The sequence below is a fragment of the Delphinus delphis genome, chromosome 6 (assembly GCF_949987515.2).
Source record: "Delphinus delphis chromosome 6, mDelDel1.2, whole genome shotgun sequence".
NCBI classification, from domain to species: domain Eukaryota; kingdom Metazoa; phylum Chordata; class Mammalia; order Artiodactyla; family Delphinidae; genus Delphinus; species Delphinus delphis.
Window position 1 is genome coordinate 53,281,583 of NC_082688.1, and position 23,473 is coordinate 53,305,055.

The 23,473-nt window shown below is 42.7% G+C and overlaps 1 protein-coding gene and 1 long non-coding RNA gene across 5 annotated transcripts in view; both read right to left on the bottom strand.

The window, feature by feature from the left end:
- Positions 1 to 14,092, bottom strand: part of LOC132426644 (uncharacterized) — a 102,817-nt gene extending 88,725 nt beyond the window's left edge. Inside the window, exon 1 of the long non-coding RNA XR_009519745.1 lies at positions 13,979 to 14,092. This is a non-coding gene — a long non-coding RNA (uncharacterized lncRNA). The remainder of the gene's footprint in view (positions 1 to 13,978) is intronic.
- Positions 14,093 to 14,339: 247 nt separating this feature from the next.
- Positions 14,340 to 23,473, bottom strand: part of PUM3 (pumilio RNA binding family member 3) — a 46,940-nt gene continuing 37,806 nt past the window's right edge. The window contains exons 18-20 of one of the 4 annotated variants that reach the window (XR_009519873.1): positions 21,482 to 21,614; positions 21,084 to 21,177; positions 19,166 to 20,119 (exon numbers count right to left, since the gene is read on the bottom strand). Coding sequence is in view for 3 of the 4 variants with exons in the window: in XM_060014682.1 (XP_059870665.1) it covers positions 21,482 to 21,614 (133 nt within the window). In the remaining variant the exon portion in view is untranslated. The other 3 variants (XM_060014682.1, XM_060014679.1, XM_060014680.1) reach the window with 3 other exon arrangements.

The window sequence follows — 23,473 nt, forward strand, 5'->3', positions numbered from 1 at the left end:
TTAAGAATTTTGCTGACTAGAGAGCCACAGGAAGGTGGACCCAGTGAGAATCCACAAGCTGGTCCAGGATTTTAAACAAATGTAGTATCTTTCCCCACAGATTCAGGCTCTCTAATGTGTAGCTAAATGTAGCTTTCCTTTAATCACTGTATTGGCTAACTGATTTGAGGTAACTCATACATTCCTGATTTAAACCCAGTCTAAGTGGGAAAATACTGATTAATTTGGATTATTCTCCTCCTTTCTCTCATCCTAAAAGTGGCACCTGGGCACACAGGACGTTACATAACACCGTGACGTGGTGGATGGGGGCAGGGCGGGCACCTGACCCATGGCTGTTTCTCTGCAGGTATCCTCCACTGAAGTAACTCATTCATCTGTTCTTTGCTCCCCGTCTCTTAACCTAGCATCCACTGTTCAGGTGCCCTTGTCCTCGGAGATCCTGCCTCTGGTGGATGTAGGTTGTTCCACGCCTTTCTCATGCCCACCACAAAGCCTAGGCAGCCCACAGTCATTCTGGCTGCTGTCTGTCCCTTGAAGCATCACAGGAGATCAGATCTGCAGTACCATCTTATGTGCTCCTTCCCTAAACATGCCATTGTTTCCATTTTGCTGTGATCAGTACCCCTGTATCTGGGGCTCCTCTAAGACATCTGCAGTCTCCTTCAAATACACTCTTAGAAATCAAGATACAAATTTTCTCTGTCTACAGAGGTCATCAGTTATCTGAGGTTTTGTGTTCCCTTCAACCCAATCAGGTACCGACTCAATCGGGTAAGAAGACTATTGATGTCCTTCTCAAGAACCTACAGCAGTGGTTCACCCTCACTCTCCTCATTAAATCCTCTCAGGGACCACCCCCACCCAAGCCCAGATGAGAATGAGTTTCTGTCATCCTCTGCATGGCAGAAAACCTGGTCTTGTATCACCACCTATTTCCCCACTGACACATACTTAGTGTTTCCAGTCCTCTAGATCTGGCCTCAGTCCACTCATTTCCATTAGGAAATGCAGAGAGAAAAGTAGAAAGAATAGTAAAATGAAAATCTGCACATCCTCCACCTAGATTCAACGCCAGTTAATGTTTTACTATATATGCCTCTAGCATGCTCTCTCTCGGCACACTTTTTTTATACTTTTTTCTTTTTAAATCAGGCATTTATAAACAAAAGTGTACATTAATTACGTAAAAATAGTTTTCAAATAGTAAAATTATTAAAAAGTTAGATTTAGGTTTTCAGAAAGATAGAGCCGAAAGTACACAAGGTTCTCCTTTACTCTTCCTGCCACCCTCCCACCACCCTCATCCATAGTTTCTCCTATTATTAACATTTTACATTAGTGTGGTACATTTCTTACAACTGATGAACCAATATTGATATAGTATTATTAATTAAAGTCCATAGTTCATATTAGGGTTCACTTTATGTGTTGTTCTATGGGATTTGACAAATGTATAATGTCATTTATCCACAGAATAGATTAACTGCCCTTAAAATTCCCTGAGCTCCATTTATTTCTCTCTCTCCCACGCTCCATCCCCACCAAACTCCTAGCAAACATGGATCTTTCTACTGTCTTCTATAGTTTTGTCTTTTCAAAATGTTATATAGTTGGAATCACACAGTGCACAGCCTTTTCAGACTGGCTTCTTTCACTTAACTATGAATTTAAAAGTCCTCTATGTCTCTTCATGGTTTGGTAGCTCATTTTGTTGTTGTTGATAAATAATATCCCATTATATAGATGTAGCACATTCATTCACATATTTAAGGACTTTCTGGTTGCTTCCAGTTTTTGACAATTCTTAGTAAAGCTTCTATAAACATCTGTGTGTAGGTTTTGTGCACACATAAGTTTTCAACTAGTTTGAGTAAATAGGAGTGTGACTGTTGGATGGCATGGTAATACTGTTTAACTTTCTAAGAAACTGACAAACCGTCTTCCAAAATGCTGTACCATTCTGCATTCTCATCAGCAATGAGAGTTTCTATTTCTTTATAGCCTCACCAGTATTGGGTGTTGTCAATGTTTTGGATTTTGGCCATTCCAATAGGTGTGTAGTAGCATCTTATTGTTGTTTTAATTTGCATTTCCCTAATGACATATGATGTGGAACATCTTTTCATATGCATATTTGCCATCTGTATATCTTCTTTGGTGAAGGATCTGTTCAGATCTTTTGTTCACTTTTGAATTGGGTTGGGGTTTTTTTATTATCATTATTGAGCTTTAAGAATTAGTTCTTTGTATATTTTAGATACAAGTCCTTCATCAGATATGAAGGACTTTCTCCCAGGCTGCAAGCTAACAACCATAGTTTTATAGATGCTGGTAGAAGACACAGGACTTCTGTGTCAGAGACAAAGGACTTTACTACTCTCAGCACAGCAAGTGGCATGAACTTCTTGTTCACGTTGGCTTCTCTTGCCCTCAGTTCCCAGGGGGGGTAACACAGAGAAGCCTGGGAGGAGGGGTGCTGTACACACAGTGGGTTTGTGTCACAATTAAGGAACTCCAAGCTCAGGAAGCTCAAATCTTTTATAATGGGCTGCAAGAAAACCTGCCTGACTTTTACCCGAGAGGGGGACTCTGTTTTTATTATGCTACACTCTAAAAAAAAACCTTTCCCTTTGACTTAGAGAGAGACACTCTATCTTCCAAAGCTTTCTGCTAGTCAAATGTCATTGAAAAGACTGTTTGGTGAGACTTCCATGATGGCGCAGTGGTTAAGAATCCACCTGTCAATGCAGGGGACACGGGTTCAAGCCCTGGTCTGGGAAGATCCCACATGCCGCAGAGCAACTAAGTCCGTGGGCCACAACTACTGAGCCTGCGCTCTAGAACCCATGCACCACAACTACTGAAGCCCACGCACCTAGAGCCCGTGCTCCGCAACAAGAGAAGCCACCGGAATGAGAAGTCCACATACCGCAATGAAGAGTAGCCCTTGCTCGCCTCAACTAGAGAAAGCCCACGTGCAGCAATGAAGATCCAATGCAGTCTAAAATAAAAAAATTTATTTAAAAAAAAAGACTGTCTGGCACAAAAGCTGTTAGTGTCTTTGCTCACAAGATGGTGCAGAAATTGATAAAGAACTGTCTCCCCACAGTAATGACACAACACCTCTAAATATCTTGGCATGTGTACTCTAAATAAATTCTCCTGTATAATTACTATAACATTATCACAAATAAGAAATTTGACAATGATTTCATAAATCACAACTCCAGCAATTCATATCCAGTCCATATTAAAATTTCTCCAGGTATGCCAATAACCTGTTTTATGGCTTAAAAAACAAACCCAAAACAGAATCTTATAAAGGTTAACCATTACATTTGGTTGTTTTGTCTCTTTAGTATCATCTTGTCTAGCACAACCCCCTCTATTTTTTCCTATTGGGGAAAAAAATCTCACATTCTGAATTCACCTGATAGCTTACTTGTGATATCATTTATTTATTAACAATTGATTTTATTTTATTTTTTTAAATTTTTATTGGAGTATAATTGCTTTACAATGGTGTGTTAGTTTCTACTTTTTAACAAAGTGAATCAGTTATACATATACATACATCCCCATATCTCCTCCCTCTTGCGGCTCCCTCCCACCCTCCCTATCCCACCCCTCTAGGTGGTCACAAAGCACAGAGCTGATCTCCCCGTGCTATGCGGCTGCTTCCCACTAGCTATCTGTTTTACATTTGATAGTGTATATAAGTCCATGCCACTCTCGCACTTTCTCCCAGCTTCCCCTTCCCCCTCCCCGTGTCCTCAAGTCCATTCTCTAGTAGGTCTGCGTCTTTATTCCCGTCTTGCCCCTAGGTTCTTCATGACCATTTGTGTGTGTGTGTGTGTGTGTGTGTGTGTGTGTGGGGTATCATTTAACCTGCTCCTCTCTCCCATGTATTTATGATAAACTGGAAATTCAGTCTAGAGACTAGATGATTCAGATTGAGCCATTCTGGCAAAATCACTTCATAGGTGATGTTCATGCTAAATGCAGTGAGAAAGCAGCATAGCAGGAGGCACTTAATGTCACGTGTCTTGCTACTAGTTTTATTACTTGGATAAAGTGACAACTGCAAGATCTCTCCTTCAAAGGTACCATCTTCTCCGTGAAATTTGTAAGCAATCTGAGATGTAATCCTTTTGACGTCAAGAAAATAGCCTATTCTCCAACAGGTTATAGCATCCATTGAAGTTTCTTTCCTGAATTAATTATCCAGTGGGGTTAGGCTTTGCTATACTAATCATCAAAGCCAACCTTTTAAAATTAAAAGAAGTGAGAATGAAAGCAGGGAAGGAGGAAGAAGGAACACCTCTCTTCCTGTAAAAATGCATCTCTTAAAATTGACAGCTGTGGCTTTCAAGAGCTCATTTTGAAACAAGTCAAGAATTTTACTCTGTTCTTAAAGGTCCCCAGCATCCACCCTTCCCTGGGGCAGTGAGCCTTAGTCCCAACAATGGAAAGAACACAGAACAAAGAAGAATTATTGAGAAGGAAAAATACATCAGGGAATATTTCAAATATTATCCGGCTATACTTAAATGGTAGGGGTAGAAAATCATCAAAGGATGGCAGAACTCATGGGCAAAGGTTTGAGGAGAAACACAGTATTTACATAGTCTCAGCATACATTCCTCCAAATTCCTTATTAATTTAAAAAGAAGAAGTAGCTTTCAAGTTAAGAAGGCAGACCCTCTTTAACCAAAAGGTCAAAGTTAACATCAGCAAAAATAGGACAAACTGAAGATGCCTCCTGATGTACCTGGGGCACAGCATCATTTCTGTGCTACTCCTGCCTAGATACAGCAAACTCTGGGTTAAATCAGGCAAACCCAAGCTGAGGGACATGACTCTTCTGTGCTCTTCAAAAATGTTACAGTCAATCATGGCAAAGGAATGCTGAAGAACTACTGCAGATTAAAGGAGATTAAAGAGGCATAACAACTAAACGCCATATGTGATTCTGGAATAGACCATGGACTAAAAAAAAGAAGCCATAAAGGAACTTACTGGGATAATTGACAAGATTGTAATACAGACTGTGGATTAGAAAGTAGTATTACATGACTGTTATATTTCTTGATTTTGGGAACTGTACTATGATTTTGTGAGAAAATGTCCTTGTCTAAGGAAAGAGATAAAGAAGTACTTAGGGATAAAGGGTCGTATCTCCAATTTACTCTCAAATCATTCCAAAATACACATGCACAAAAATATGTTTAGAGAAAAAAAGAGAACATGGGGCAAATATAAACAATTGGTGAATCAGGGTGAAGGGTATATGTTGGTTCTTGCAACTTTTCGTAAGTTTCAAATTACATTTTCTCCACCACCCAAATAAAGCCACTCCTGTTTTTTTTCACTTTTCTTACTTCCTGCTCAAAAATTCCTGTGGGAGAATGAGAACTGCCCTGGAGACAGAAAACCTGATTATAATCCTCACCCTCAACAATTTCACATCCTATATTTCACAAGAAGCCTTGGTAATGTTACTAACAGAAGCCCACTTGTGTGTAATGCTCAGTTCACAAACACTTTCACACATACCATCTTACTTCATTCTGAACATAACCCTGAGCTATAGGCAGGGAGACAACTATTTCCACCTATCAAATGAGAGGAAAAAACAACAACAAAAAACCAAATCCCAGAGGCTTAAAGGGGCTTGTCCAAGGTCACTGAGTCAGTGAGTAGCCAAGGTGGGACTAGACCCCAAGAACATGACTCCCTTTTGAATGCCATAGCCATTATGCCCTGCTGATCCTAGTTTGGCAACTAAGGGACTTGGTTGCATAGGTCTCACTTTCATGTTCTTTTCCCCAAGGACAGTTGGAGTATCGAAGATTTGGGAAGTGAAGAGCTGGCTGTGAAGATGATGTCCAGGAACAGGATTTTGGTTAGGAAGGCTATGGTAAAGCCAGGAGAATACTGAGTCCCAGGCCAGGGATGTGGTGTATCACTGCATCATGGGATCAGGAAGAATGCATTTGCTAACTCATGATCGCTAACCTGAAAAAGAGTTCCTTACACTGAAAGATGAAAGCAACAGAGAAAACTAACTAGATAAAATGGCAATAATTCCCACTACAAAACCACAGAGTGGGTTCACCTATAGCACTGATGACCTCAGATGTCTTTATAATGATGTACAAAAGGAATGACCACGGCAAACACGGAATTTTAATCTGAGGGAACTACAGTCTTACAAGTGTCAAGGAAACTTGGTGGGTTGAGGATCTCACAAAGTATGACCCTGTGGAAAGTTGAATCATTGAAAAGAAATATCTACAGAGGAGTAAGAAGAATCATATGAAATGTTAAGAGGGTGTAGACTTAGTTGGAAATCCATAGATCCGAAATAGACACAATGAAGAACATGTGGGTGAAGCAAAAGGAGAGGGAACTAAAATTCTACCAGTGGAAGTGTGCTTCTTATCAAAAAGGCTACAGCAAACATTATTAAGAGAGACACAAATGTCAGGACTGAAGAAATGATTAGAACTCTAGTTTCTTTCCATAAGGCAGGCCTCTAGACCCATAAAAAATTGCAGATCTGTTGGAGGGAAAATAGATTTTGGCAAAATTACAAAAATAAAAATGATAAAGGTTAGACAAAATTCCAACTCTCCTCATTTCTGACTTCTCCCATGGCACATACCTGAAATAATCTGTGAAAGTGAAGAAAGACTGGACACAGACCATGTTCAAGTTTTCCAAGTGGGGAGAAGGAGAGATTCCAGAAACAATTGGCAAGCAATAAAAGTCCTCCCCCAGAGTGCTTAGCAGGTGGCTTGCCATTTAGAATGGAAAACAGTGGTCTTCAGGAGGCAGCATGGGTCACTGAAGCAAGCCATGACAAGGTGACTCCACTTCCTACAAGGACTGGACTGACAGCACAGAGGGATGCAAGAATGTAGATGACTTGCCATTAGCAGAATTCCTGACATTTTCTCGTAATAGTGGACAAAGTATTTAGAAACATGGGCTGGATTTTAGTAAAAAGAGTTAAATCTGTAGCTTGTTGGGCTTGCCCAAAGAACGTTGGCTGACGTATCCACAACAACTTGGACAACAGAAGAGAGTTCTCTAGTTGGCTTCTGAGCTTGATCCTTGGCTTGGTTTTGATCAAAATTTTTATTAATATCTTGAGTAAAGATATAGAAGCCGTAGTGTGCTGAAGCTGGCTTATGAGCATAGATCATTAAATTCTTAGAAAATTTGTGAACAGGTTAACATGTTAGCTTGTAATTGGTCACAGCGGGGTATTTAGACTCTAGAAATTAGCAAGCACTGTAAATCAGGGCCTTTCCTTTCCCTTCCCAAAGAGAACTGGTTGTTCAACATTTACTACCACACCACTAAATAGAAAACAGTATATTGGTTAGGCCTCATTTGACTGAAGCTAAAATCGGTTTAAGCAAACAAACAAAAGAACAGCAATTTCAAGTAACTGGAAAGTCCAGGTCAGAGCCTTAGGCAGAGTTGGACGCTGGCACAAATGGTGTCACAAAGACTCAGTCTCTCTCCCTCTACTGCTCTCCTTCTATTCTGCTTTCCTCCATGTTGGCTTCATTCAGTAGTAACTCAAGGCTTTTATCATATTGGTATTGAAATGCCAGTGGAAAGAGAGGCCCTCTTCCTCAATAATTTAAACGAACGATCTACACACTATGATGAAGGGAACAGTGTTTTGATTGTTCAGTCCCGGGCTGTGTTCCTATCTCTGGGTATAGACTGAGAATGCGGAAGTAACCAGCCAAATCATGACGACGTTACCAGGAGAGAGGGAGATGGATGTCGGGCATCTAAGGAACGTGTGTCCAAAGTGCATTTACTTGATCTGTGAAAAAGACTGAGAAATTACAATTCAGCTAAAAAAGTGTAATCTCGGGATGATTGAATCAATGGGCATAGAGTGCCAAATCAGGAAATGTAAGAGCTGTTCTATAATTACTTAACTACTCGGAGTGTTGTATTCAGTTCTTGGCACTGCAGTTTACAAGGGCCATTAAATATTCATGAGAAAGTCCTAAAACCATGTATGTAGAAGAATGTACTAAAAATGGCTGAAGAAATCAAAGAATGTTTGCTTTGGAGAAAAGAAGATTTAGGAGCATATGGGATCTCTGTTTTCAAGTATTGAAAGTCCTCTTCTAACAGAGGCTGTCCTCTGTGTGACTCTAGAGGGTAGAGTCACAGGACCAGGGGACAGACTTGGTTCAACATAAGAAACTCCCTGACCCTGAAGGCTGCCCAACAACCTGAATGGGTTGCCTCAAATCAGGGAGCTCATGGAGGCTAGACTCTATAGTCGGTAAGGCAAAAATCACATGCAGCCAAAATCACCTTGAAAATTACCTATAAAGAACGGTTAATACAGATCATGGGTTTGTGCCTGTATATGTATGTATAAACATACAATGTATTTAATAATGTACAACATAATAGAGAGCACAATCTTTTAAACACTGGCATGACAAAACCTTTAAGAAGTGTGCGGCGACCAAATAAAACCACCACTGATTCAAGTCTCCCATTCACATTCACTTTGGGGCACATACCGATTGGGTGTGACAATCACTCTTGCCTCCCACTCCTCTGCAAGCACATCCTTTGTCCCTGCTTCCTGGGAGAAAGACTCTTAAGCCTTAGAATTTCCCAAGTAATAGGAGCATGTATTTATTCATGAGCCTCTTGGATCACACCTGAGTTTATGCTACGAGATGAGGTAAGTCAGGATGGGGGCTGGTCACCAGAAAGACTACATGATTGGAGTTTGGGGACTTGGAGCCAGCTCAACCTCCAGGGAGGGGAGGGGGGCTGGAGATTAAGTCCAATCCCATAACTAATGATTCCATCTATCATGCCCACTAAAAACTCTAGAGATCAGCTAAGTGTAACTTCCTGATTAGGGAACACACTGAGGTACTGAGAGAGTGATGTGTTCCACCAGGAGAGAGCACGGACGCTCTGCATTTGAGACCCTCCCACACCTTGCCCTATGCATCTCCTCATTTGGCTAGTCCTGATTTGTATCCTTTACAATAAAACTATAGTCACAGCATGGTGCTTTCCTGAGTTTTGTAAGTCTTCTAGTGAATTATTGAAACTGAGGGGTTGTGTGAACTTCTGAATTTGTAGCCAGTGGTCAGGAGTGTGGGTGGCCTGGGGACTCCTAAAGTGTGGCTGGCATCTGAAGACAGGGCAGTCTTGTTGGGGACCATGCCCTTAAGTCTATGGATATGACACTAACTCTGGGTGATTAGCATCAAAAGCACACAGCAGTATTCCAGTTGGTGTCAGAGCAAGCGTAACTTAAACATGGGATGTGATTGTACAGTACATCTAACAATAATTCTCTAATACCTCCAAAAGTCTACTTTTTTAAACTACAGACTTAACAAAATTAATACTTTTATCTTGGCCCATAGAAAAGCCAATAGGCAATAGTCTTGTATTATCTTACTTTACGAAATTTATGTTTAAAAGAGGCAAGGGGGCTTCCCTGGTGGCGCAGTGGTTAAGAATCTGTCTGCCAATGCAGGGGACACTGGTTCAAGCCCTGGTCCGGGAAGATCCCACATGCTGCGGAACAACTAAGCCCATGCGCCACAACTACTGAGCCTGTGCTCTAGAGCCTGGGCGCCACAACTGCTGAGCCCGCGTGCCACAACTACTGAAGCCCGTGCACCGAGAGTCCGTGCTCCGCAACAAGAGAAGCCTCCGCAACGAGAAGCCCACGCACCGCAACGAAGAGTAGCCCCTGCTGGCCACAACTAGAGAAAGCCCGTGTGAAGACCCAGTGCAGCCAAAAATAAATTAAAAAACAAAAAAAAAAGAGTCAAGAAAACTGGAATCTGAGAGTCTTTGGCTCATGCAATTTCACATTACTGATTCAGGTTACCAGAGAGCAGCTAAGGTCTAGGGATGCAACAGCTTCTCCACAGTGGGGTCAGGCCAATTCGGAAAGGAAAACAGACACCCTCTTTCTAAATCACAGAATATGACCCAGGAGACACTAGCACCGTAATAACAAGATGGGCACTCCCATGCCTAACGGCTTAAAAGTTTGCCGAGATTTTTCTTTTCCTTTTTTCTTTGAGACAGATGTGAATCAAAAATATCCACTGCCAATTTCACAGAAATTTAGAGAGAGGGCAAATCCACTTGCAAGCTCTTTCAGGGCAGAAAGGACAATGCATTTTTTCCCAGCCCCTTCAGTCAGAGGCCAACGGCAGCAGTATTCATCCCCAACACAACATCTATTCAAATCCCTTAAGATGCCCCCAGAGATGTTGTCCTGCTCCCCCGGTGGTAAAGGGCAGGGAGTGAATTCCCAGAAAGCAGAATTGATCAAGGGGGGAAGTTATAGGGGTCCTTCTCAGCTGAGTGTAAGGAAGGACTTTCTGAGTGGAAGGTGCTTCTCAGGAGATTGGGGATGAACTCCCTGTTACCAGCAGGTCTAAGTTCAGGGTCACAGCCAACTCATGGGGACAACTGGACAAGGAGATGTGCAAACCCGATAAGGGATGAGGACATCAGAAGACATTTCAGTCCCTGCAGCTCTGACAGCCGGTGGTTCTGTCTGTATGTTCAAAGTAAAACCAGGGAAAATAATCCCATGCAATGAGACTCATCTGCTGTGTCCTTACCACAGATATTTCTCAACAATAAATCCCACTAGAGTACTTCCTGGATGATGTTATTTAGGGAAGTTAAGGGAGATTTTGGAACTACTTCAATGCTCTTAAATTCATTATCTAATGCTAATTAAAATGATCTGTTCTGCTGTCACCAAGGAAAATCTTGTTAGCGAAACTGATGAGTTGCAGCGAGCTCTCTGTCACCGAGCTGGGAGCAGATGCATGCTTACAGCACCACACATCCTATGTCACGGACAATTAAAGGCGAAGGGGAATTAACCTGGCCGTGTACCTGGCCTCGAGCAGGTTTCTAAGGCCAGCCACACATCTGACGAGCACTCCTGGATAGCAGGGGGCCTGCCTCTGACCCTCTATGCCACCTTGGGGCCGGCACCTCATCTCTCTGAGTTGGTTTAGCTCAGCCTTATTCAACCTATTAAAATCACCACAGGAACTTTCAACAATTCAGTACCCTGGCTCCACCCCAGACCAGTCAAATCAGAATCCCTGGAAACGGGGCCCAGGCATCAGTATTTTAAAGCTCCCTAGGTGATTCCGACGTGCAGGTAAGGTGGATTACCACTGCCTCTGATGGCCTCTAAGGACCCCTCCCTCCAGCCCTGTGCCCCTCCCCGTTTCCAGACTAATCAAATGATGAGAAGTCATTTGCTCATTTCATCACTCTCTTGCAGACACTGGTTATAATGAGTCTGATTCAACGGGACTTCCACATGAGTATCAGCTGTTAAATCCTGGAGGTTAACTACTGTTAATCATGACCACGTCTCAGTTATTTCTGTACATGCCTAGCACATACCAGGTGCTCAGTACCGATCTGACAGATGAACGATGCAGAGGCCCAAAACTCCTTGTGCAGTTCATCCCACCTCTCTGCTTCGCTCTGAGGGGCATTTTAGTCATGTTGCTGCTCCTCAACACTCAGCAGAGCAAGAAGAGTTACTTACTAAAGTTAAATAATGTGTAAGACGCAACTTTAATAACAAAATAGCCCCAAATCTTGTTTAACCCCTTAAACAAGAAAAGTTTATTTCCCTAAATGCGTAAAACCTTGGCTTTCAAAACATGGTTCTGGGACCAGCACAATCCGTATCACCTGGGAACTTATTAAAAATGCAGACTCTTTGGCTCCAAACCATTATCTACTGAATCAGAGACTTTTGGGGTAGGGCCTAGAAATCTGTTTTAACAAGCCATCCAAGTGATTTGAGAACCCTGCCTTTATAAAAGCGTTTGAGAGCTGATAGTCCAAGGTTAATATAGCAACTCCATGAAGCTGGCAGGGACACAGGCTCCCTTCTGCTCACACGCCTATAAGGTAAAAACCTTGTCCACATGCTCCAATACAGATGCTGAAGTTCCAGCCATCACATCTAAGTTCAAAGGAGTGAGAGAAAGAAAAGACCAGAGGAGGGCACTCTCTCTCCTTTAACGTGACTTCCTGCATGAATACATTTATTCTTACATCTCATTGGCAAAAAAACTTTTCTGTGAACAAGGCGGAAATGTTTTTGAGTTGGGCAGTCCACCCAACCAAAAACTGGCGTTCTGTTTCTGAGGTACTGAGATAGGAAACTAGTTGTTTCTATCTCGACTAATCACCCAATGATGATAATAAGGAAAACGAAAACTTATGAGCGCTTTTCATGTCCAGGCACTGTGTTCAATACATCACATGACAGTATTCTATGGGGAATCGTTACACAGTATGCGTTCTTAGCCTCAAAGCTATGCTACTCTGATAATAATGCTGGTGGAGGAGAAGAAAGAAGATGAGCAATAACCAATATTATATATCCATTCTTATTTAGCAGGAATAATACAGCACTGGATTTGCCATCACTTAATAAAGTTGAGCTTGCAAAGCAACACCCACCCCATTCCAAATGGCTGGTTTGTTCTTTCTAAGGGTGCACGTTCAGTTCACTAGGACGGGTGTGTAGTGATGTCTGTACATTAAGAAGCTTGCGTCTTGGGCTTCCCCGGTGGCACAGTGGTTAAGAATCCGCCTGCCAATGCAGGGGACATGGGTTCGAGCCCGGGTCCGGGAAGATCCCACATGCTGTGGAACAAGCAACTAAGCCCGTGCGCCACAGCTACTGAATCCCACGTGCCTAGAGCCCGTGCTCCGCAAGAGAAGCCACCGCAATAAGAAGCCTGGGAACCACAACGAAGAGTAGCCCCTGCTTGCCGCAACTAGAGAAAGCCCACAGCGCAGCAACAAAGACCCAACACAGCCAAAAGTAATAAATAAATTAAAAATAAATTTCTAAAAAAAAAAGAAGCTTGCGTCTAACGCAAGGGATCCAGGATTCGTGGGGCCTAAAGCCTGTACAATTTAGGATCTCCCCTTAAGAAAAAATTAAAGTATGAATACAAAATGATGTAGCAGGCTTTGTAATGCCAAGCAAGCAAGCGGCCCAGATGCTTAAGCCTCGTGGCTTCACAGGAAATCTGCTCGCAGTCTAATGCCTCCCTTCTGGCCCAGCTTGCTGACTGCATGCAGCACTGAGGACACCGTGCAGGAGATTGCAATCTCAGTGGTTTTCTAGCTTTTTGTTTGTTTTTAACAGCAGAACCCTGTTACAAAAAGAAACCTAACTCCAAATCTGAACGTGTTTAACAGATATTAGCGGGGCTGCTCTCACTGGAGCCTAGGTGGCTGGTCAAGAGCCCCATCGGCTCTGCCCCCACCTCCTACCACAGTGCTGCTCCCCAAGGCATCTCAGGGCAAGCTGGGACTTGGAGCATCCCATCTAGAAACCACCTGATCTACTGGTGGGTTGCGGGTTAGAACTCACATCTATCCCAAGCTCCTTTCATTCTACCATACTAATCCTTCGATTCCCAGGCCAGGCCAGGCCTCAAACGCCGTTTGCTGAGCTCTCACCTTATCCCAAATGCATGATTTGTTGTACTGTAGAATCAAAGTACCACGTATTACCTGCTTCTAAGGTGAGTCAGGACATGCCTGTCCCCCCACAATCCTGGTGGAGGAGGGCTGTGTACTCCTTGTATTAACTTAAGTCACCGAAGGTTCTTCCCCTGGAGAAGGTCCTTTCTCCCCTTCTTCCACCCTGCACCTCTGGCCGAGTCCCTGGCACACTGCAACCCTGTGACTTGGCAACCAAACAAGGCAAGGAATATCCAACCTATCTCGGGAATCATGAACACCTACAAAGTTTTACAAGGCATCTTCACATACACAATCTCATTTGATTCTGACCTCAACCCTCTGAAATTTTCAGGTACTATCTCTATTTTTATAAATAAGAAAACAGAAGTTTCTAAAGATTGTGACTCACATTTCTGGTCAGACTCAGGGCCGCGCTTCAAAGCCAGATCTTCTGAAAACAAACTCCAAGTGCTTTTCACTGCGGTACTGCTCTCAAAAATCCCTCCCAGGGGCTTCCCTGGTGGCGCAGTGGTTGAGAGTCCGCCTGCCGATGCAGGGGACACGGGTTTGTGCCCCAGCCCGGGAAGATCCCACATGGTGCGGAGCGGCTAGGCCCGTGAGCCATGGCCGCTGAGCCTGCGCGTCCGGAGCCTGTGCTCCGCAACGAGAGAGGCCACAGCAGTGAGAGGCCCACGTACCGCAAAAAAAAAAAACAAAAAAAAAACCCTCCCATTTGTAGTGAATGTTCTTGTTTAAAGAAGTCTACTAATTGAGGGAACGTGAAGCAGGTGGCTTGTTTTGTAGATGAGAAAACTGAGGACCAAAATCACCTGCCTAGTAAGGGGCAGAACCCACGCTGGGTCCAAGCTTCTCAAACAAATCCAAGGCAACTTCCTCTACAAAGCAATCACCTGGAGTTGGCCCAGTGTCTCCCGGTGCTGACTCACACCCATCTCTGCATGACAAGACCACTAACCAAGTTGAAACCCTGGACTTCTCTGCTGTTCTAGGCTTTTTGGCCCAGGTGAATGACCTCAAATTACCCCTTGCTCCTTCCCAAGGAAACAACTCCCTCTCCAAGCTGCCTAGCTCTCAGCATTCTACCCGAAAAGTTGATAGACTTCAAAGGAAGGTGTTAACCACGGGCTACAGCTAAAGGTGCTGTTCCTATCAGGGTTATTTGCATTTAAAAAACAGCCAATTTGGGCTCAAGTGCTTTCACCCTTGCTTCCTAACCTGTGGGCAGAAGAGACTGCAGGGGGCCTGCAGACCCTACCTTGCCCCAAGCCCTAGCTACAAATGGAGTGAAGGCTTTTCAAAGGTACACAGCTGCTTTAAATTGATTGTAAATTATGTATTTAAAAGTGGTAATGAATTCATGGACCTTCCTATGTGATTTCTTAGCCAATACAAACTCAAAAGTGCAAGTGTAATACTGCATTTTGGGGCAAGGGTTGCTGAAATGCTTGATGTCAAAAAAACTCAACAATGGGAACTCTGACTTCCAAGTCACGGCTTTGTGACAACAAAGCTTTCCAGCAATCTCCAAATCTCCCATGATTCTACCTGGCCATTAGAAAGCCTGGCCCTGGGACTGAGCCCCAACCTGTGTATTCAGGCCCAGTTCTAGGTCCTTTTCACATGTAAACTCAACTGAAGTTGAGTTAAACCTCACAGCATCCAGTGAAGCCCCAGAGCTCTAAATGCTCTTGTTTTGGTCCCATGCCAGATTCTGATTTGATGCTATTTGTTAAAAGGCGCACTTTACCCATGAACTAAACACCGTGGCCAAGTGAATGGTGCTGTGATTTGGGAGCCCTGGGTCACGTGCATCTGATGAAGGCAGGTCATGATGGGCTCACCCTACACAAACGGGACGACTGAAACGTGAGACGAGGGGAGCCCCCAAAGAGGTGCCAGCCAGACCAAAACACACGTCCACCAGGTTACATTACACGCAGATGCAACGGGTTTCAACACATCTATGTTTAGAGCTAGATTTAAGTATTAAGCAATACAGATGGGGCAGAATAGTTGATTGGGCAAGAAAAATAACACCCAAGACTTGTCCATTTCCTCAAAAGCACTTCCTTGCTGTTACACAGGTCTTTAAAAATCATGTTCATTCTTTCTATCACTGTCTACTGTGGAATGTAACAGCAGCAAGTCAATGTGTTCACTGGCAGGTTTATCAATAAGAACATGAGTTTTAAATGCAAGAGGATTTCTATCTAAAAGCAAAGTCTGTTTTCAAGCATCTGGAAGTCATTTAAAATACCTAAATTATTCATTATGCTTAATTATAGTCATCAAGAGCACAGTCAGATGATTCTCATAACCTTACCAGATTTCTATCACCTTCCACTTAAGTGCTATCACATATCGGCACAACGAAGAACTAATCATTTTCCCCAAGATAGAATTAATTCCCCTAAAAACAAGACAGCATGGACCAAAATTTCTCATTACCATGTTTTTGGAGCTCTCTTCGTCCACTTACATTCAGCAATGGGCATGAGGCCATGTTTAAACATTAGAAATCATTTTGATGAAAGATTCCAAACACCACTCCTTCACAGGGATGCAAGTGGAAACATCGGCACTATCTTCCAAGTCACTGTTTTGGGTACAAACATGCCCACAGCAATCAGTGTCTGTTTGCAAACTCTGGAATGCAGAGCAGAGCGGGCCGTTTAGTTACCATTCAGAAAAGACCAATCCAAATAACGTATCTACTGGTTGACTTCATTTAAACCCTTAAGAATTCATCTGGGAAAAAGGGTAGGGAATTTGGAGGCACTGTGGTGGTAGAGGTTTTGAATTTAGAAAAGGTGTCTTAGTTTCCTAAGGCTGCCTAACAAATACCGCAGACTGGGCGGCGAAAACAACAGCAATTTATCTCCTCAAACAGCTTTTGGAGGCTGGAAATCCAAGATGAAGGTGTCAGCAGGGTTTGTTTCTTTTGGAATCCTCTTTCCCTGGCTTGGGGATGGCCCTCTTCTCTCTTGCCTTCACATGTTCTTCTCTTTAGGTGTGTCCTGATCTCTTCTTACAAGGACACCAGTCATATTGAACTAGGGCCTACCCATAAGACCTCATTTTACCCTAATTACCTCTTTAAAGACTCTATCTGCAGATACAGTCATTTTCTGAGGTACGGTACAGAAGTGGGAGTGGCGGTTAGGATTCCCACACACACACTTGAAGGGGACAAAATGAATTCAGTCCTTAACAGATGGAGATGATTATAACCTGTTTCCTTACGTTAAACGGTTTCAGAGGTGAGAAAAAAGTTCAAGTGGCAGATTTTTATGCTTATTTAAGTTCATTAGTTTTAGAAATAGTTTGATTAGCGGCTCAGTATAAACTGTTGCTGCTTTTTCTGAGACCCTGTACTCTCTTAACCATTATTCTAAAAATATACACACACTCTTGTCTTTGTAAGATGTACTCTTAAGAGTGACTAATCTGCTATAAATAAGATGTAACCTTTTCAAAATTTCATTGCAAACAGAAACAAGTGCCATCACATATTTTAAAGAGCCTATCCTTTGCGTTCAGGCAAGCAGGAAGCCTTATTCCATTAGGCAAACACATATTACCCCAGGCTTAAAGGGGAACAGGTTCTCCTTCATTCTAGGCAACGTCAGATCGATCCCTGAGAAAAGCATGGGGTGCAATCTGAAAGCTACAAAAGCTAAATTTAAAAATTAAAGACATTCTCAAAAGCAGGAAACTTTTGCATGGAAAATACATCCTCCATTCAGCCAGGCAGGTTGTTCTCAATTTGGTTAAAACCATTTGTTGATTTCTGCTAAGAATAAATTAAAATGGTAGAAAGTCAAAACAAAGAAAGAAACAAACAGGAGAGAAGTCATCGTCAGTGAACAACAACAAATATCTGGAAAAAGAGGAAGCCACGGAGAAAGTTATCAGGGCCAAGAAAGCTGAATACCACGTATAAGCAGAGGAGCAAGTTAATTCTCACTCTGATCTACAGAAAATCCCAGCAAGCAGAGGTGCTAAGTACTGGGAAAAGCTGGAGTGAGGCCTAGGATGGAAAACAGGAGGATTGGCTAAAACTGGTTGACTACCACTCCACACACTGGCAGAAGGCTGAGAGTTTAGTTTGTGGACTCACAGTGGTTCGATTTCTTCAGACAAGGGGGTCCCAGGCATACGAGAACATGAGGGAGAGGTGCTGTACTCAAAGCAGGTGGGTTAATGAAAATCTGCACGCAGTGTTGAGCACCCAGAATTTTGGCTGCCAGGTGGATTTCCCTCTAGAGGCACAGAATGGCCCAGACACAAGGCCCATGGATCCTGACATCTGGAGGACTCCAGTGAAACAGGAGCATCCCTACCTCATCACCTGTGTAATGAGCAGTCAACAGTCCAGAAGGGCCTGCCCCCTTTCTGATCAGCTTTAAATGTCTTAAGTATATAAAGGAGAGCCAAAGATCTCTCCCAGAAAGTCTCAAACATGAGAGACCAAAATAAACAAAAAGTGCAGACACAAGAGAGAAAGCAAGGTAAAACAAACAAACAAAAAAGACAACATTCCCAGGGATTTAAGAGATACTTCATTCAAGAAACAAGAAAAGAACAGGTCAATGGAAGGGCTGACAGAGAAAGTGGAGGAAATATCTCACACAGAAAGCAAAACAAAGAGCCAAAGAATTGAAAAAGAAAATTAGAGGATCAAATCAGCATTCGAAATCTGCAAAACAGACTTCTTTCAACGAGAAAGAATAGAGAAAATAGGGTTGGAGGAGGAGGGGGTTAGGGAGACAATACAGATACAGCCCCCAAATGGAAGGGCTTCACGTCTCCGACTAAAATCCTCAAGTACCCAGCACGAAGAATAAAGAGCAGACACACATGACACATAGCAATGCACATGATCCTGAAATACAAGGAGGCTGGGGATTAAAAAAGTCCTGAAACCTTTCAGAGAAACCCCTCACAACCCCCCCCCCCAAAAAAGGCCACATATAAAAGACTGAGAATAAGAATGGCATTAGACTTCCATAGTAACTCTGCAAGCCAAAGGAAATATTGACCAATGTCTTCAAAATTCCAAGGCAAAATTAATTTCAAACTAGAATTCTATATCCAGCTAAACTAGGTGTCCAGGTGTGAAAGGGTAGAATAGACATTCAGACTTTAAAATTTTCCCTCATATGCATTCTTTCTCAGGATGCTACTAGAGATTGTGCCCCATTCAAAAGAGGATGTTAAGCAAGAAAATGAAATGCATGGGATCCTCAAATGGGCTCTCCATAGGAGACATGAAGGGAAGGCCTGGGATGAGGACGGCTGTGCTGCAGGTTCTTAGGACGCTCAGAAAGCCAGGTGGCTCCAGCAGAGGTGTCTGCCAGTTGACCTGATGTACTGGATAGTGTGGAAGTCAGTATTCACTGACAGGTTAGCACAATTGTGGCTTCAAGTTTCTAAAGATTCAGCTCAAAATGGCCTAAATGATAAATGAAAGTTAATTCTCTCACATAACAGGAAGTTCAGGGGTAGGGCAGCTCCAGGAGTTGATTTATTCAGCAGTTCAACATCAAAGTTTCAGATTCTTTCAACCTTTTACTCAGCCATCCTCAGTATGCTTTCTGCATATACTAAAGTCAGCCGGCAGGAAAGGGACTCTGTTCCTTGTGGGTGTGAGACCAAAGGAACCTCTCCCAGGAATATACTTCTCTTCTGAGGTCCATTGGCCAGGCTCCTTCCTAAATCCATCACTGACTTAAGGAAAGGGCCCCTGGGATTAGTTCATACCAGTGATCTTTTGCATGAACCACACAAGGGAAATGTTTGTATGGCCTGCTGGAGTAAGGGCTGAAGCTGTTAAAATTTCAGCACATCTATGACCTACTGGAGGCACACTAGATGGGACATACTGGAGCCATCGGGAAAGGGGTTGACCCCAGAATAACATGTGAGCCTTGCCAGGCTGAAAAAAGAGGAAAATGCCTACTGGAGAAGAGTGTATGCAATTCTGATGGACAGTTTGAGAAAAATTAATTATAGGAATGTAGAAAAGTAAGCAAATAAAAATAAATGAGACAATTTATTAATTCCAGGAAAAAAAATGGTATAGGAAATGTCATGACAACTCACTACTTCCTTCAGTATTTAACAACTGACGTCAACATAATCATATAAATTGAACATCAATTTATCAAAGATGATGCAATTCTACCGGGAAAATGGAAAGAAAAGAAGTAGGGAGACAGTGGTGGTGAAGTCTCAATCTGTATTTTTCCATAACAGGAAGCTAAAAGAAAATGCCTAAAACGGATAGATTTTTTTTTTTAACCCACAAAAATCATATATTTAAAAACTTAGCAGAGCTAAAAAGAACTGAAAGTCGTTGCTTCTGGGGAGGACAAGGCAGGGGTGTGGAGGAGTGGGGCAGAAGAATTTCTTCTTTCGTTATATGCTTCATAATATTCGAACTTTCCAAACTACGGATGTTATTTTTTTAGTCTTACAGATGGAACAAACAGCAGAATTTCTGTCCCCCTCTCTTTCCAAATGGGCCCTTTATATGGAAAACAAACACACAATATATCAGTCAAACAAAAGCAAGCTCTTCCCCATTGTCTCCCACACCACCCCCAGTTCCCCCAACGGTCCCACCTCTACCCTTAGACCTGGCTGGGTCGTGGTGGTGGGGGGGCGGGGTACAGGGTGGGGGGTAGGAGGAGAATCCATGCCAAAAGAGAATTACAGGCATCGGCTCTCTTGCTCCTGCAGGGTTCAATGCACCCACAGGAGAGGGCAGCAGGTAACGTCCTGGCAGCTCATCCGTTGGGAGTAGTCCTGGGACCCAGCGGTCTGGTAGGAAAGGCACAGCTGTTCACCTGAGGTGTAACTGCAGTGACAGACCTGAGTGGGTGTCCTGTTACATCAGGCTACTTAGAGGAAGCCCCAAGGCCTGGTTTCGAAAGCAGTCAGGTATTCATAGGCAGGGCTACATGAGCCTGGCCATGAACTCTTCCAAGGTTCACCAATCCTTCCAAGCTTTGTTGCTTGGAAGCCAAGTGTAGTTTTAAAATTCAAACATCCTACTTGTACTTAAATTCCAACTTCTGCACTATTAACAAATTGCATATCCTTCTAACTCAAACCCTGTAGGCCTCAACTACTTCAGGGAAAGTCCCAAGAGAGAGTCTCACTACAAGGAGCTATTTACTTGGAAGGCCCAGTTTCAAAGACAGGAAAATCTCTCCTGTGACAATGACCTTAACACTGCTACCCACTATGATCCCCTAATTCATTCAGCACATTTCCTCCTAAAAATCTTAACTTCCTGGAGTGGCTTGTTTCAAATAAAATCTAACATGGCACCCAATCCATAAGGCAGCTAGGAATGCAGCTGTCCTGGATGCAGAGTATCCCCATGACGGTACCCAACAAGCCCCAAGCCTTCCTGAAGTTCAGTTCAAAACCACTGACTGCCACCTCACTGCTCCCACCAAGGACTCCCCGTGGCTCTCCTTTACCACATCCTGCCTTCCTCTGAAGCAGGAAACTCTCAGGTTCCTCCTCCTCCATGAAGCCCTCTCAGACTACTGTTCACTGAAGATGTCTTCTCCCCTGAATCAATGCACAATTAAATAAAATTAAATTTTATATAAATTTGGTTGGTCTCACTGTGCATGACTGTTAAACATTTTACATTGTAATCTGCTTACTATTCAATATGATAAAAGAGAAGGCTGAGATTTTTTTCTCAAAAAGGCCATTTTTAGAAATCATTTTATCAATAGATTCTTATACAAAGAAGAAACACATATACAGAGCACCCAAATTACCAGTAAGATGGACCCTAGCCCTTCTTTTCTGTACTGGGAAAACAGAAGAGGAAAAATGACTCCAACTTGTTCTTAGCAGTTTCTACCTAGGCAGTCAGTTTTTCAAGTAGCATTTCTATTCCTTTGCTGGTGTTTTTGCTTTTTTCCAATGTGGGAATAAGGCTTTTCAATCCAGCTTTGACTTTATTTGCAACATCTTGATCAGAGCTCTGGAGAAGGCTGAAGAGAGAAGACAAAAATTAACAAACAAAAAATTAAATTTCATAAAAAACCCTTAGATTGTCTGCAAATACTACCTTCGCACACAGTACAAAAAATTCATTGACTTGTGAGACAAGTTGTGTAACTATAAATACTTTTTCTTCCCATTGATCAGATGAATGATGGGGGCTAGTAGCCTATATTCTAAAACCACATAATAGGTCCTGCTTTCACTTTGTCTTAGGACGAACACCCTGCCTCAAAATTGTTTACTACATTTATTCTACCTTTCCTTCTCCAACTAGAAAAGCTCAGGAGCAAGGACCCTGTGCTTTATTTATCTCATGGCACCATGTACACAGAGCAGACAGTCAAGAAATGCTCAGAGTGACTGAATTAACATGCGTGAATAGGTGTACACGGAGGAACGGTGGGGAGCATGAAAGGTAAGCAGTTAATGAATGGCCTTCTTACTGAACTCTATTGCCAAAACACTGAGTGAAGGCGTAAAGAGCTTTACCTTGGAGCTTAACTGCCCAGATCTGAAACCTGCCTCTGCCACTCAGTAACTATACAACCAAGAGCATGCTATTTAAATTCTCAAAGACTCAGTTTCCTGGCCTGCAGAATGGGAACAAAAGAACCTGGCCTTCTTCACAGGGTTGTGTTTTGAGGCTCACATGATCCTGTATCTGAAACACCTATAGCCAGAGCCGGGCTCCTAGTTAACCACTTGATCAGTGTGACTCATTCAACAAAATGAGGTCAGCTCTGCTCTCTGAGACCTTGCTGGCGTACTTTATCACAGGTGAGCAGAGCTCTTCAGACTGGCAACAAGTAGGCCCCTTGCTCTAAATAGGGGCCAAGTCACAGGCACTCAACCACCAAACCCCAGGGCCGAATTTCCTATTCTCCCCCGACGTCCTCACGACCACGTTTAAATGCTGACCACTGAAACACAACCCAGAAAGAAATCACGTGGCATGTTTGAAAGACCCTGGTCCCAATAATTTCCATCATGTCCACAGAGTGGAGGACATGCTTGTGGAAGACAAGCAACAAGTACTGCTTGCCACCTGCAAAGCTGAAAAGTAAAGTGCCCTCTCAATAGACTTGTGACTCATAGGTGTTCGTATTTTATAAACCTTGGCTAAACACACAGTCACACAGTGCATAATAGTGACACAAGTTAATATTTACTGAACACACGCATTAAACATAATGCTAAGCACTATGTATGCATCATCCCATTTAGTTTTCATAACAACCTAGGATTATTATTAATCTCCTTTTACATCCAAGAAAGTTAAGGCTCAGAAAAGCTGAGTAATTTGCCTAAGGCCACACAGTGAGCTGGGACTGGAACCCAGGCAGTCTGTCTAGAGCTCATGCATTTAAATGCTAGAGAATTATGCTTCCCTGAGTTATTTTTCAGACTGCATACAAGGCTGATTTTTTCACCCAGAATGACACTTTGTCACTTACTCTAAAAAACATTTAGCAAAACAAACAAACAAAAACAAACACGCACACACACACATACTGCACAAGTTTTAAAGAAAAATATAAACAAGGAAAGAATTTTGCCAAACAAGCACATGACAGTATTCTAACGCCAAATAAAAATAATTATTATATTAATCAATTATTAATTTATCTCCAGTTTCACTTCCCTTTAGAACCTCAGATACTTCATGTTCAGATATTTCATATTCCCGTTTTAAGGAATATTCCATAATAAACCTACAGTATCCTTCTCAGGTTTGAAATCCACCCAAGGGGAGCTCTGATTGATGAGCAATCTTTAAAAATTAATTTTGTTGAGGATTTTTGCATCTATGTTCATCAGTGATATTGGCCTGTAGTTTTCTTTCTTT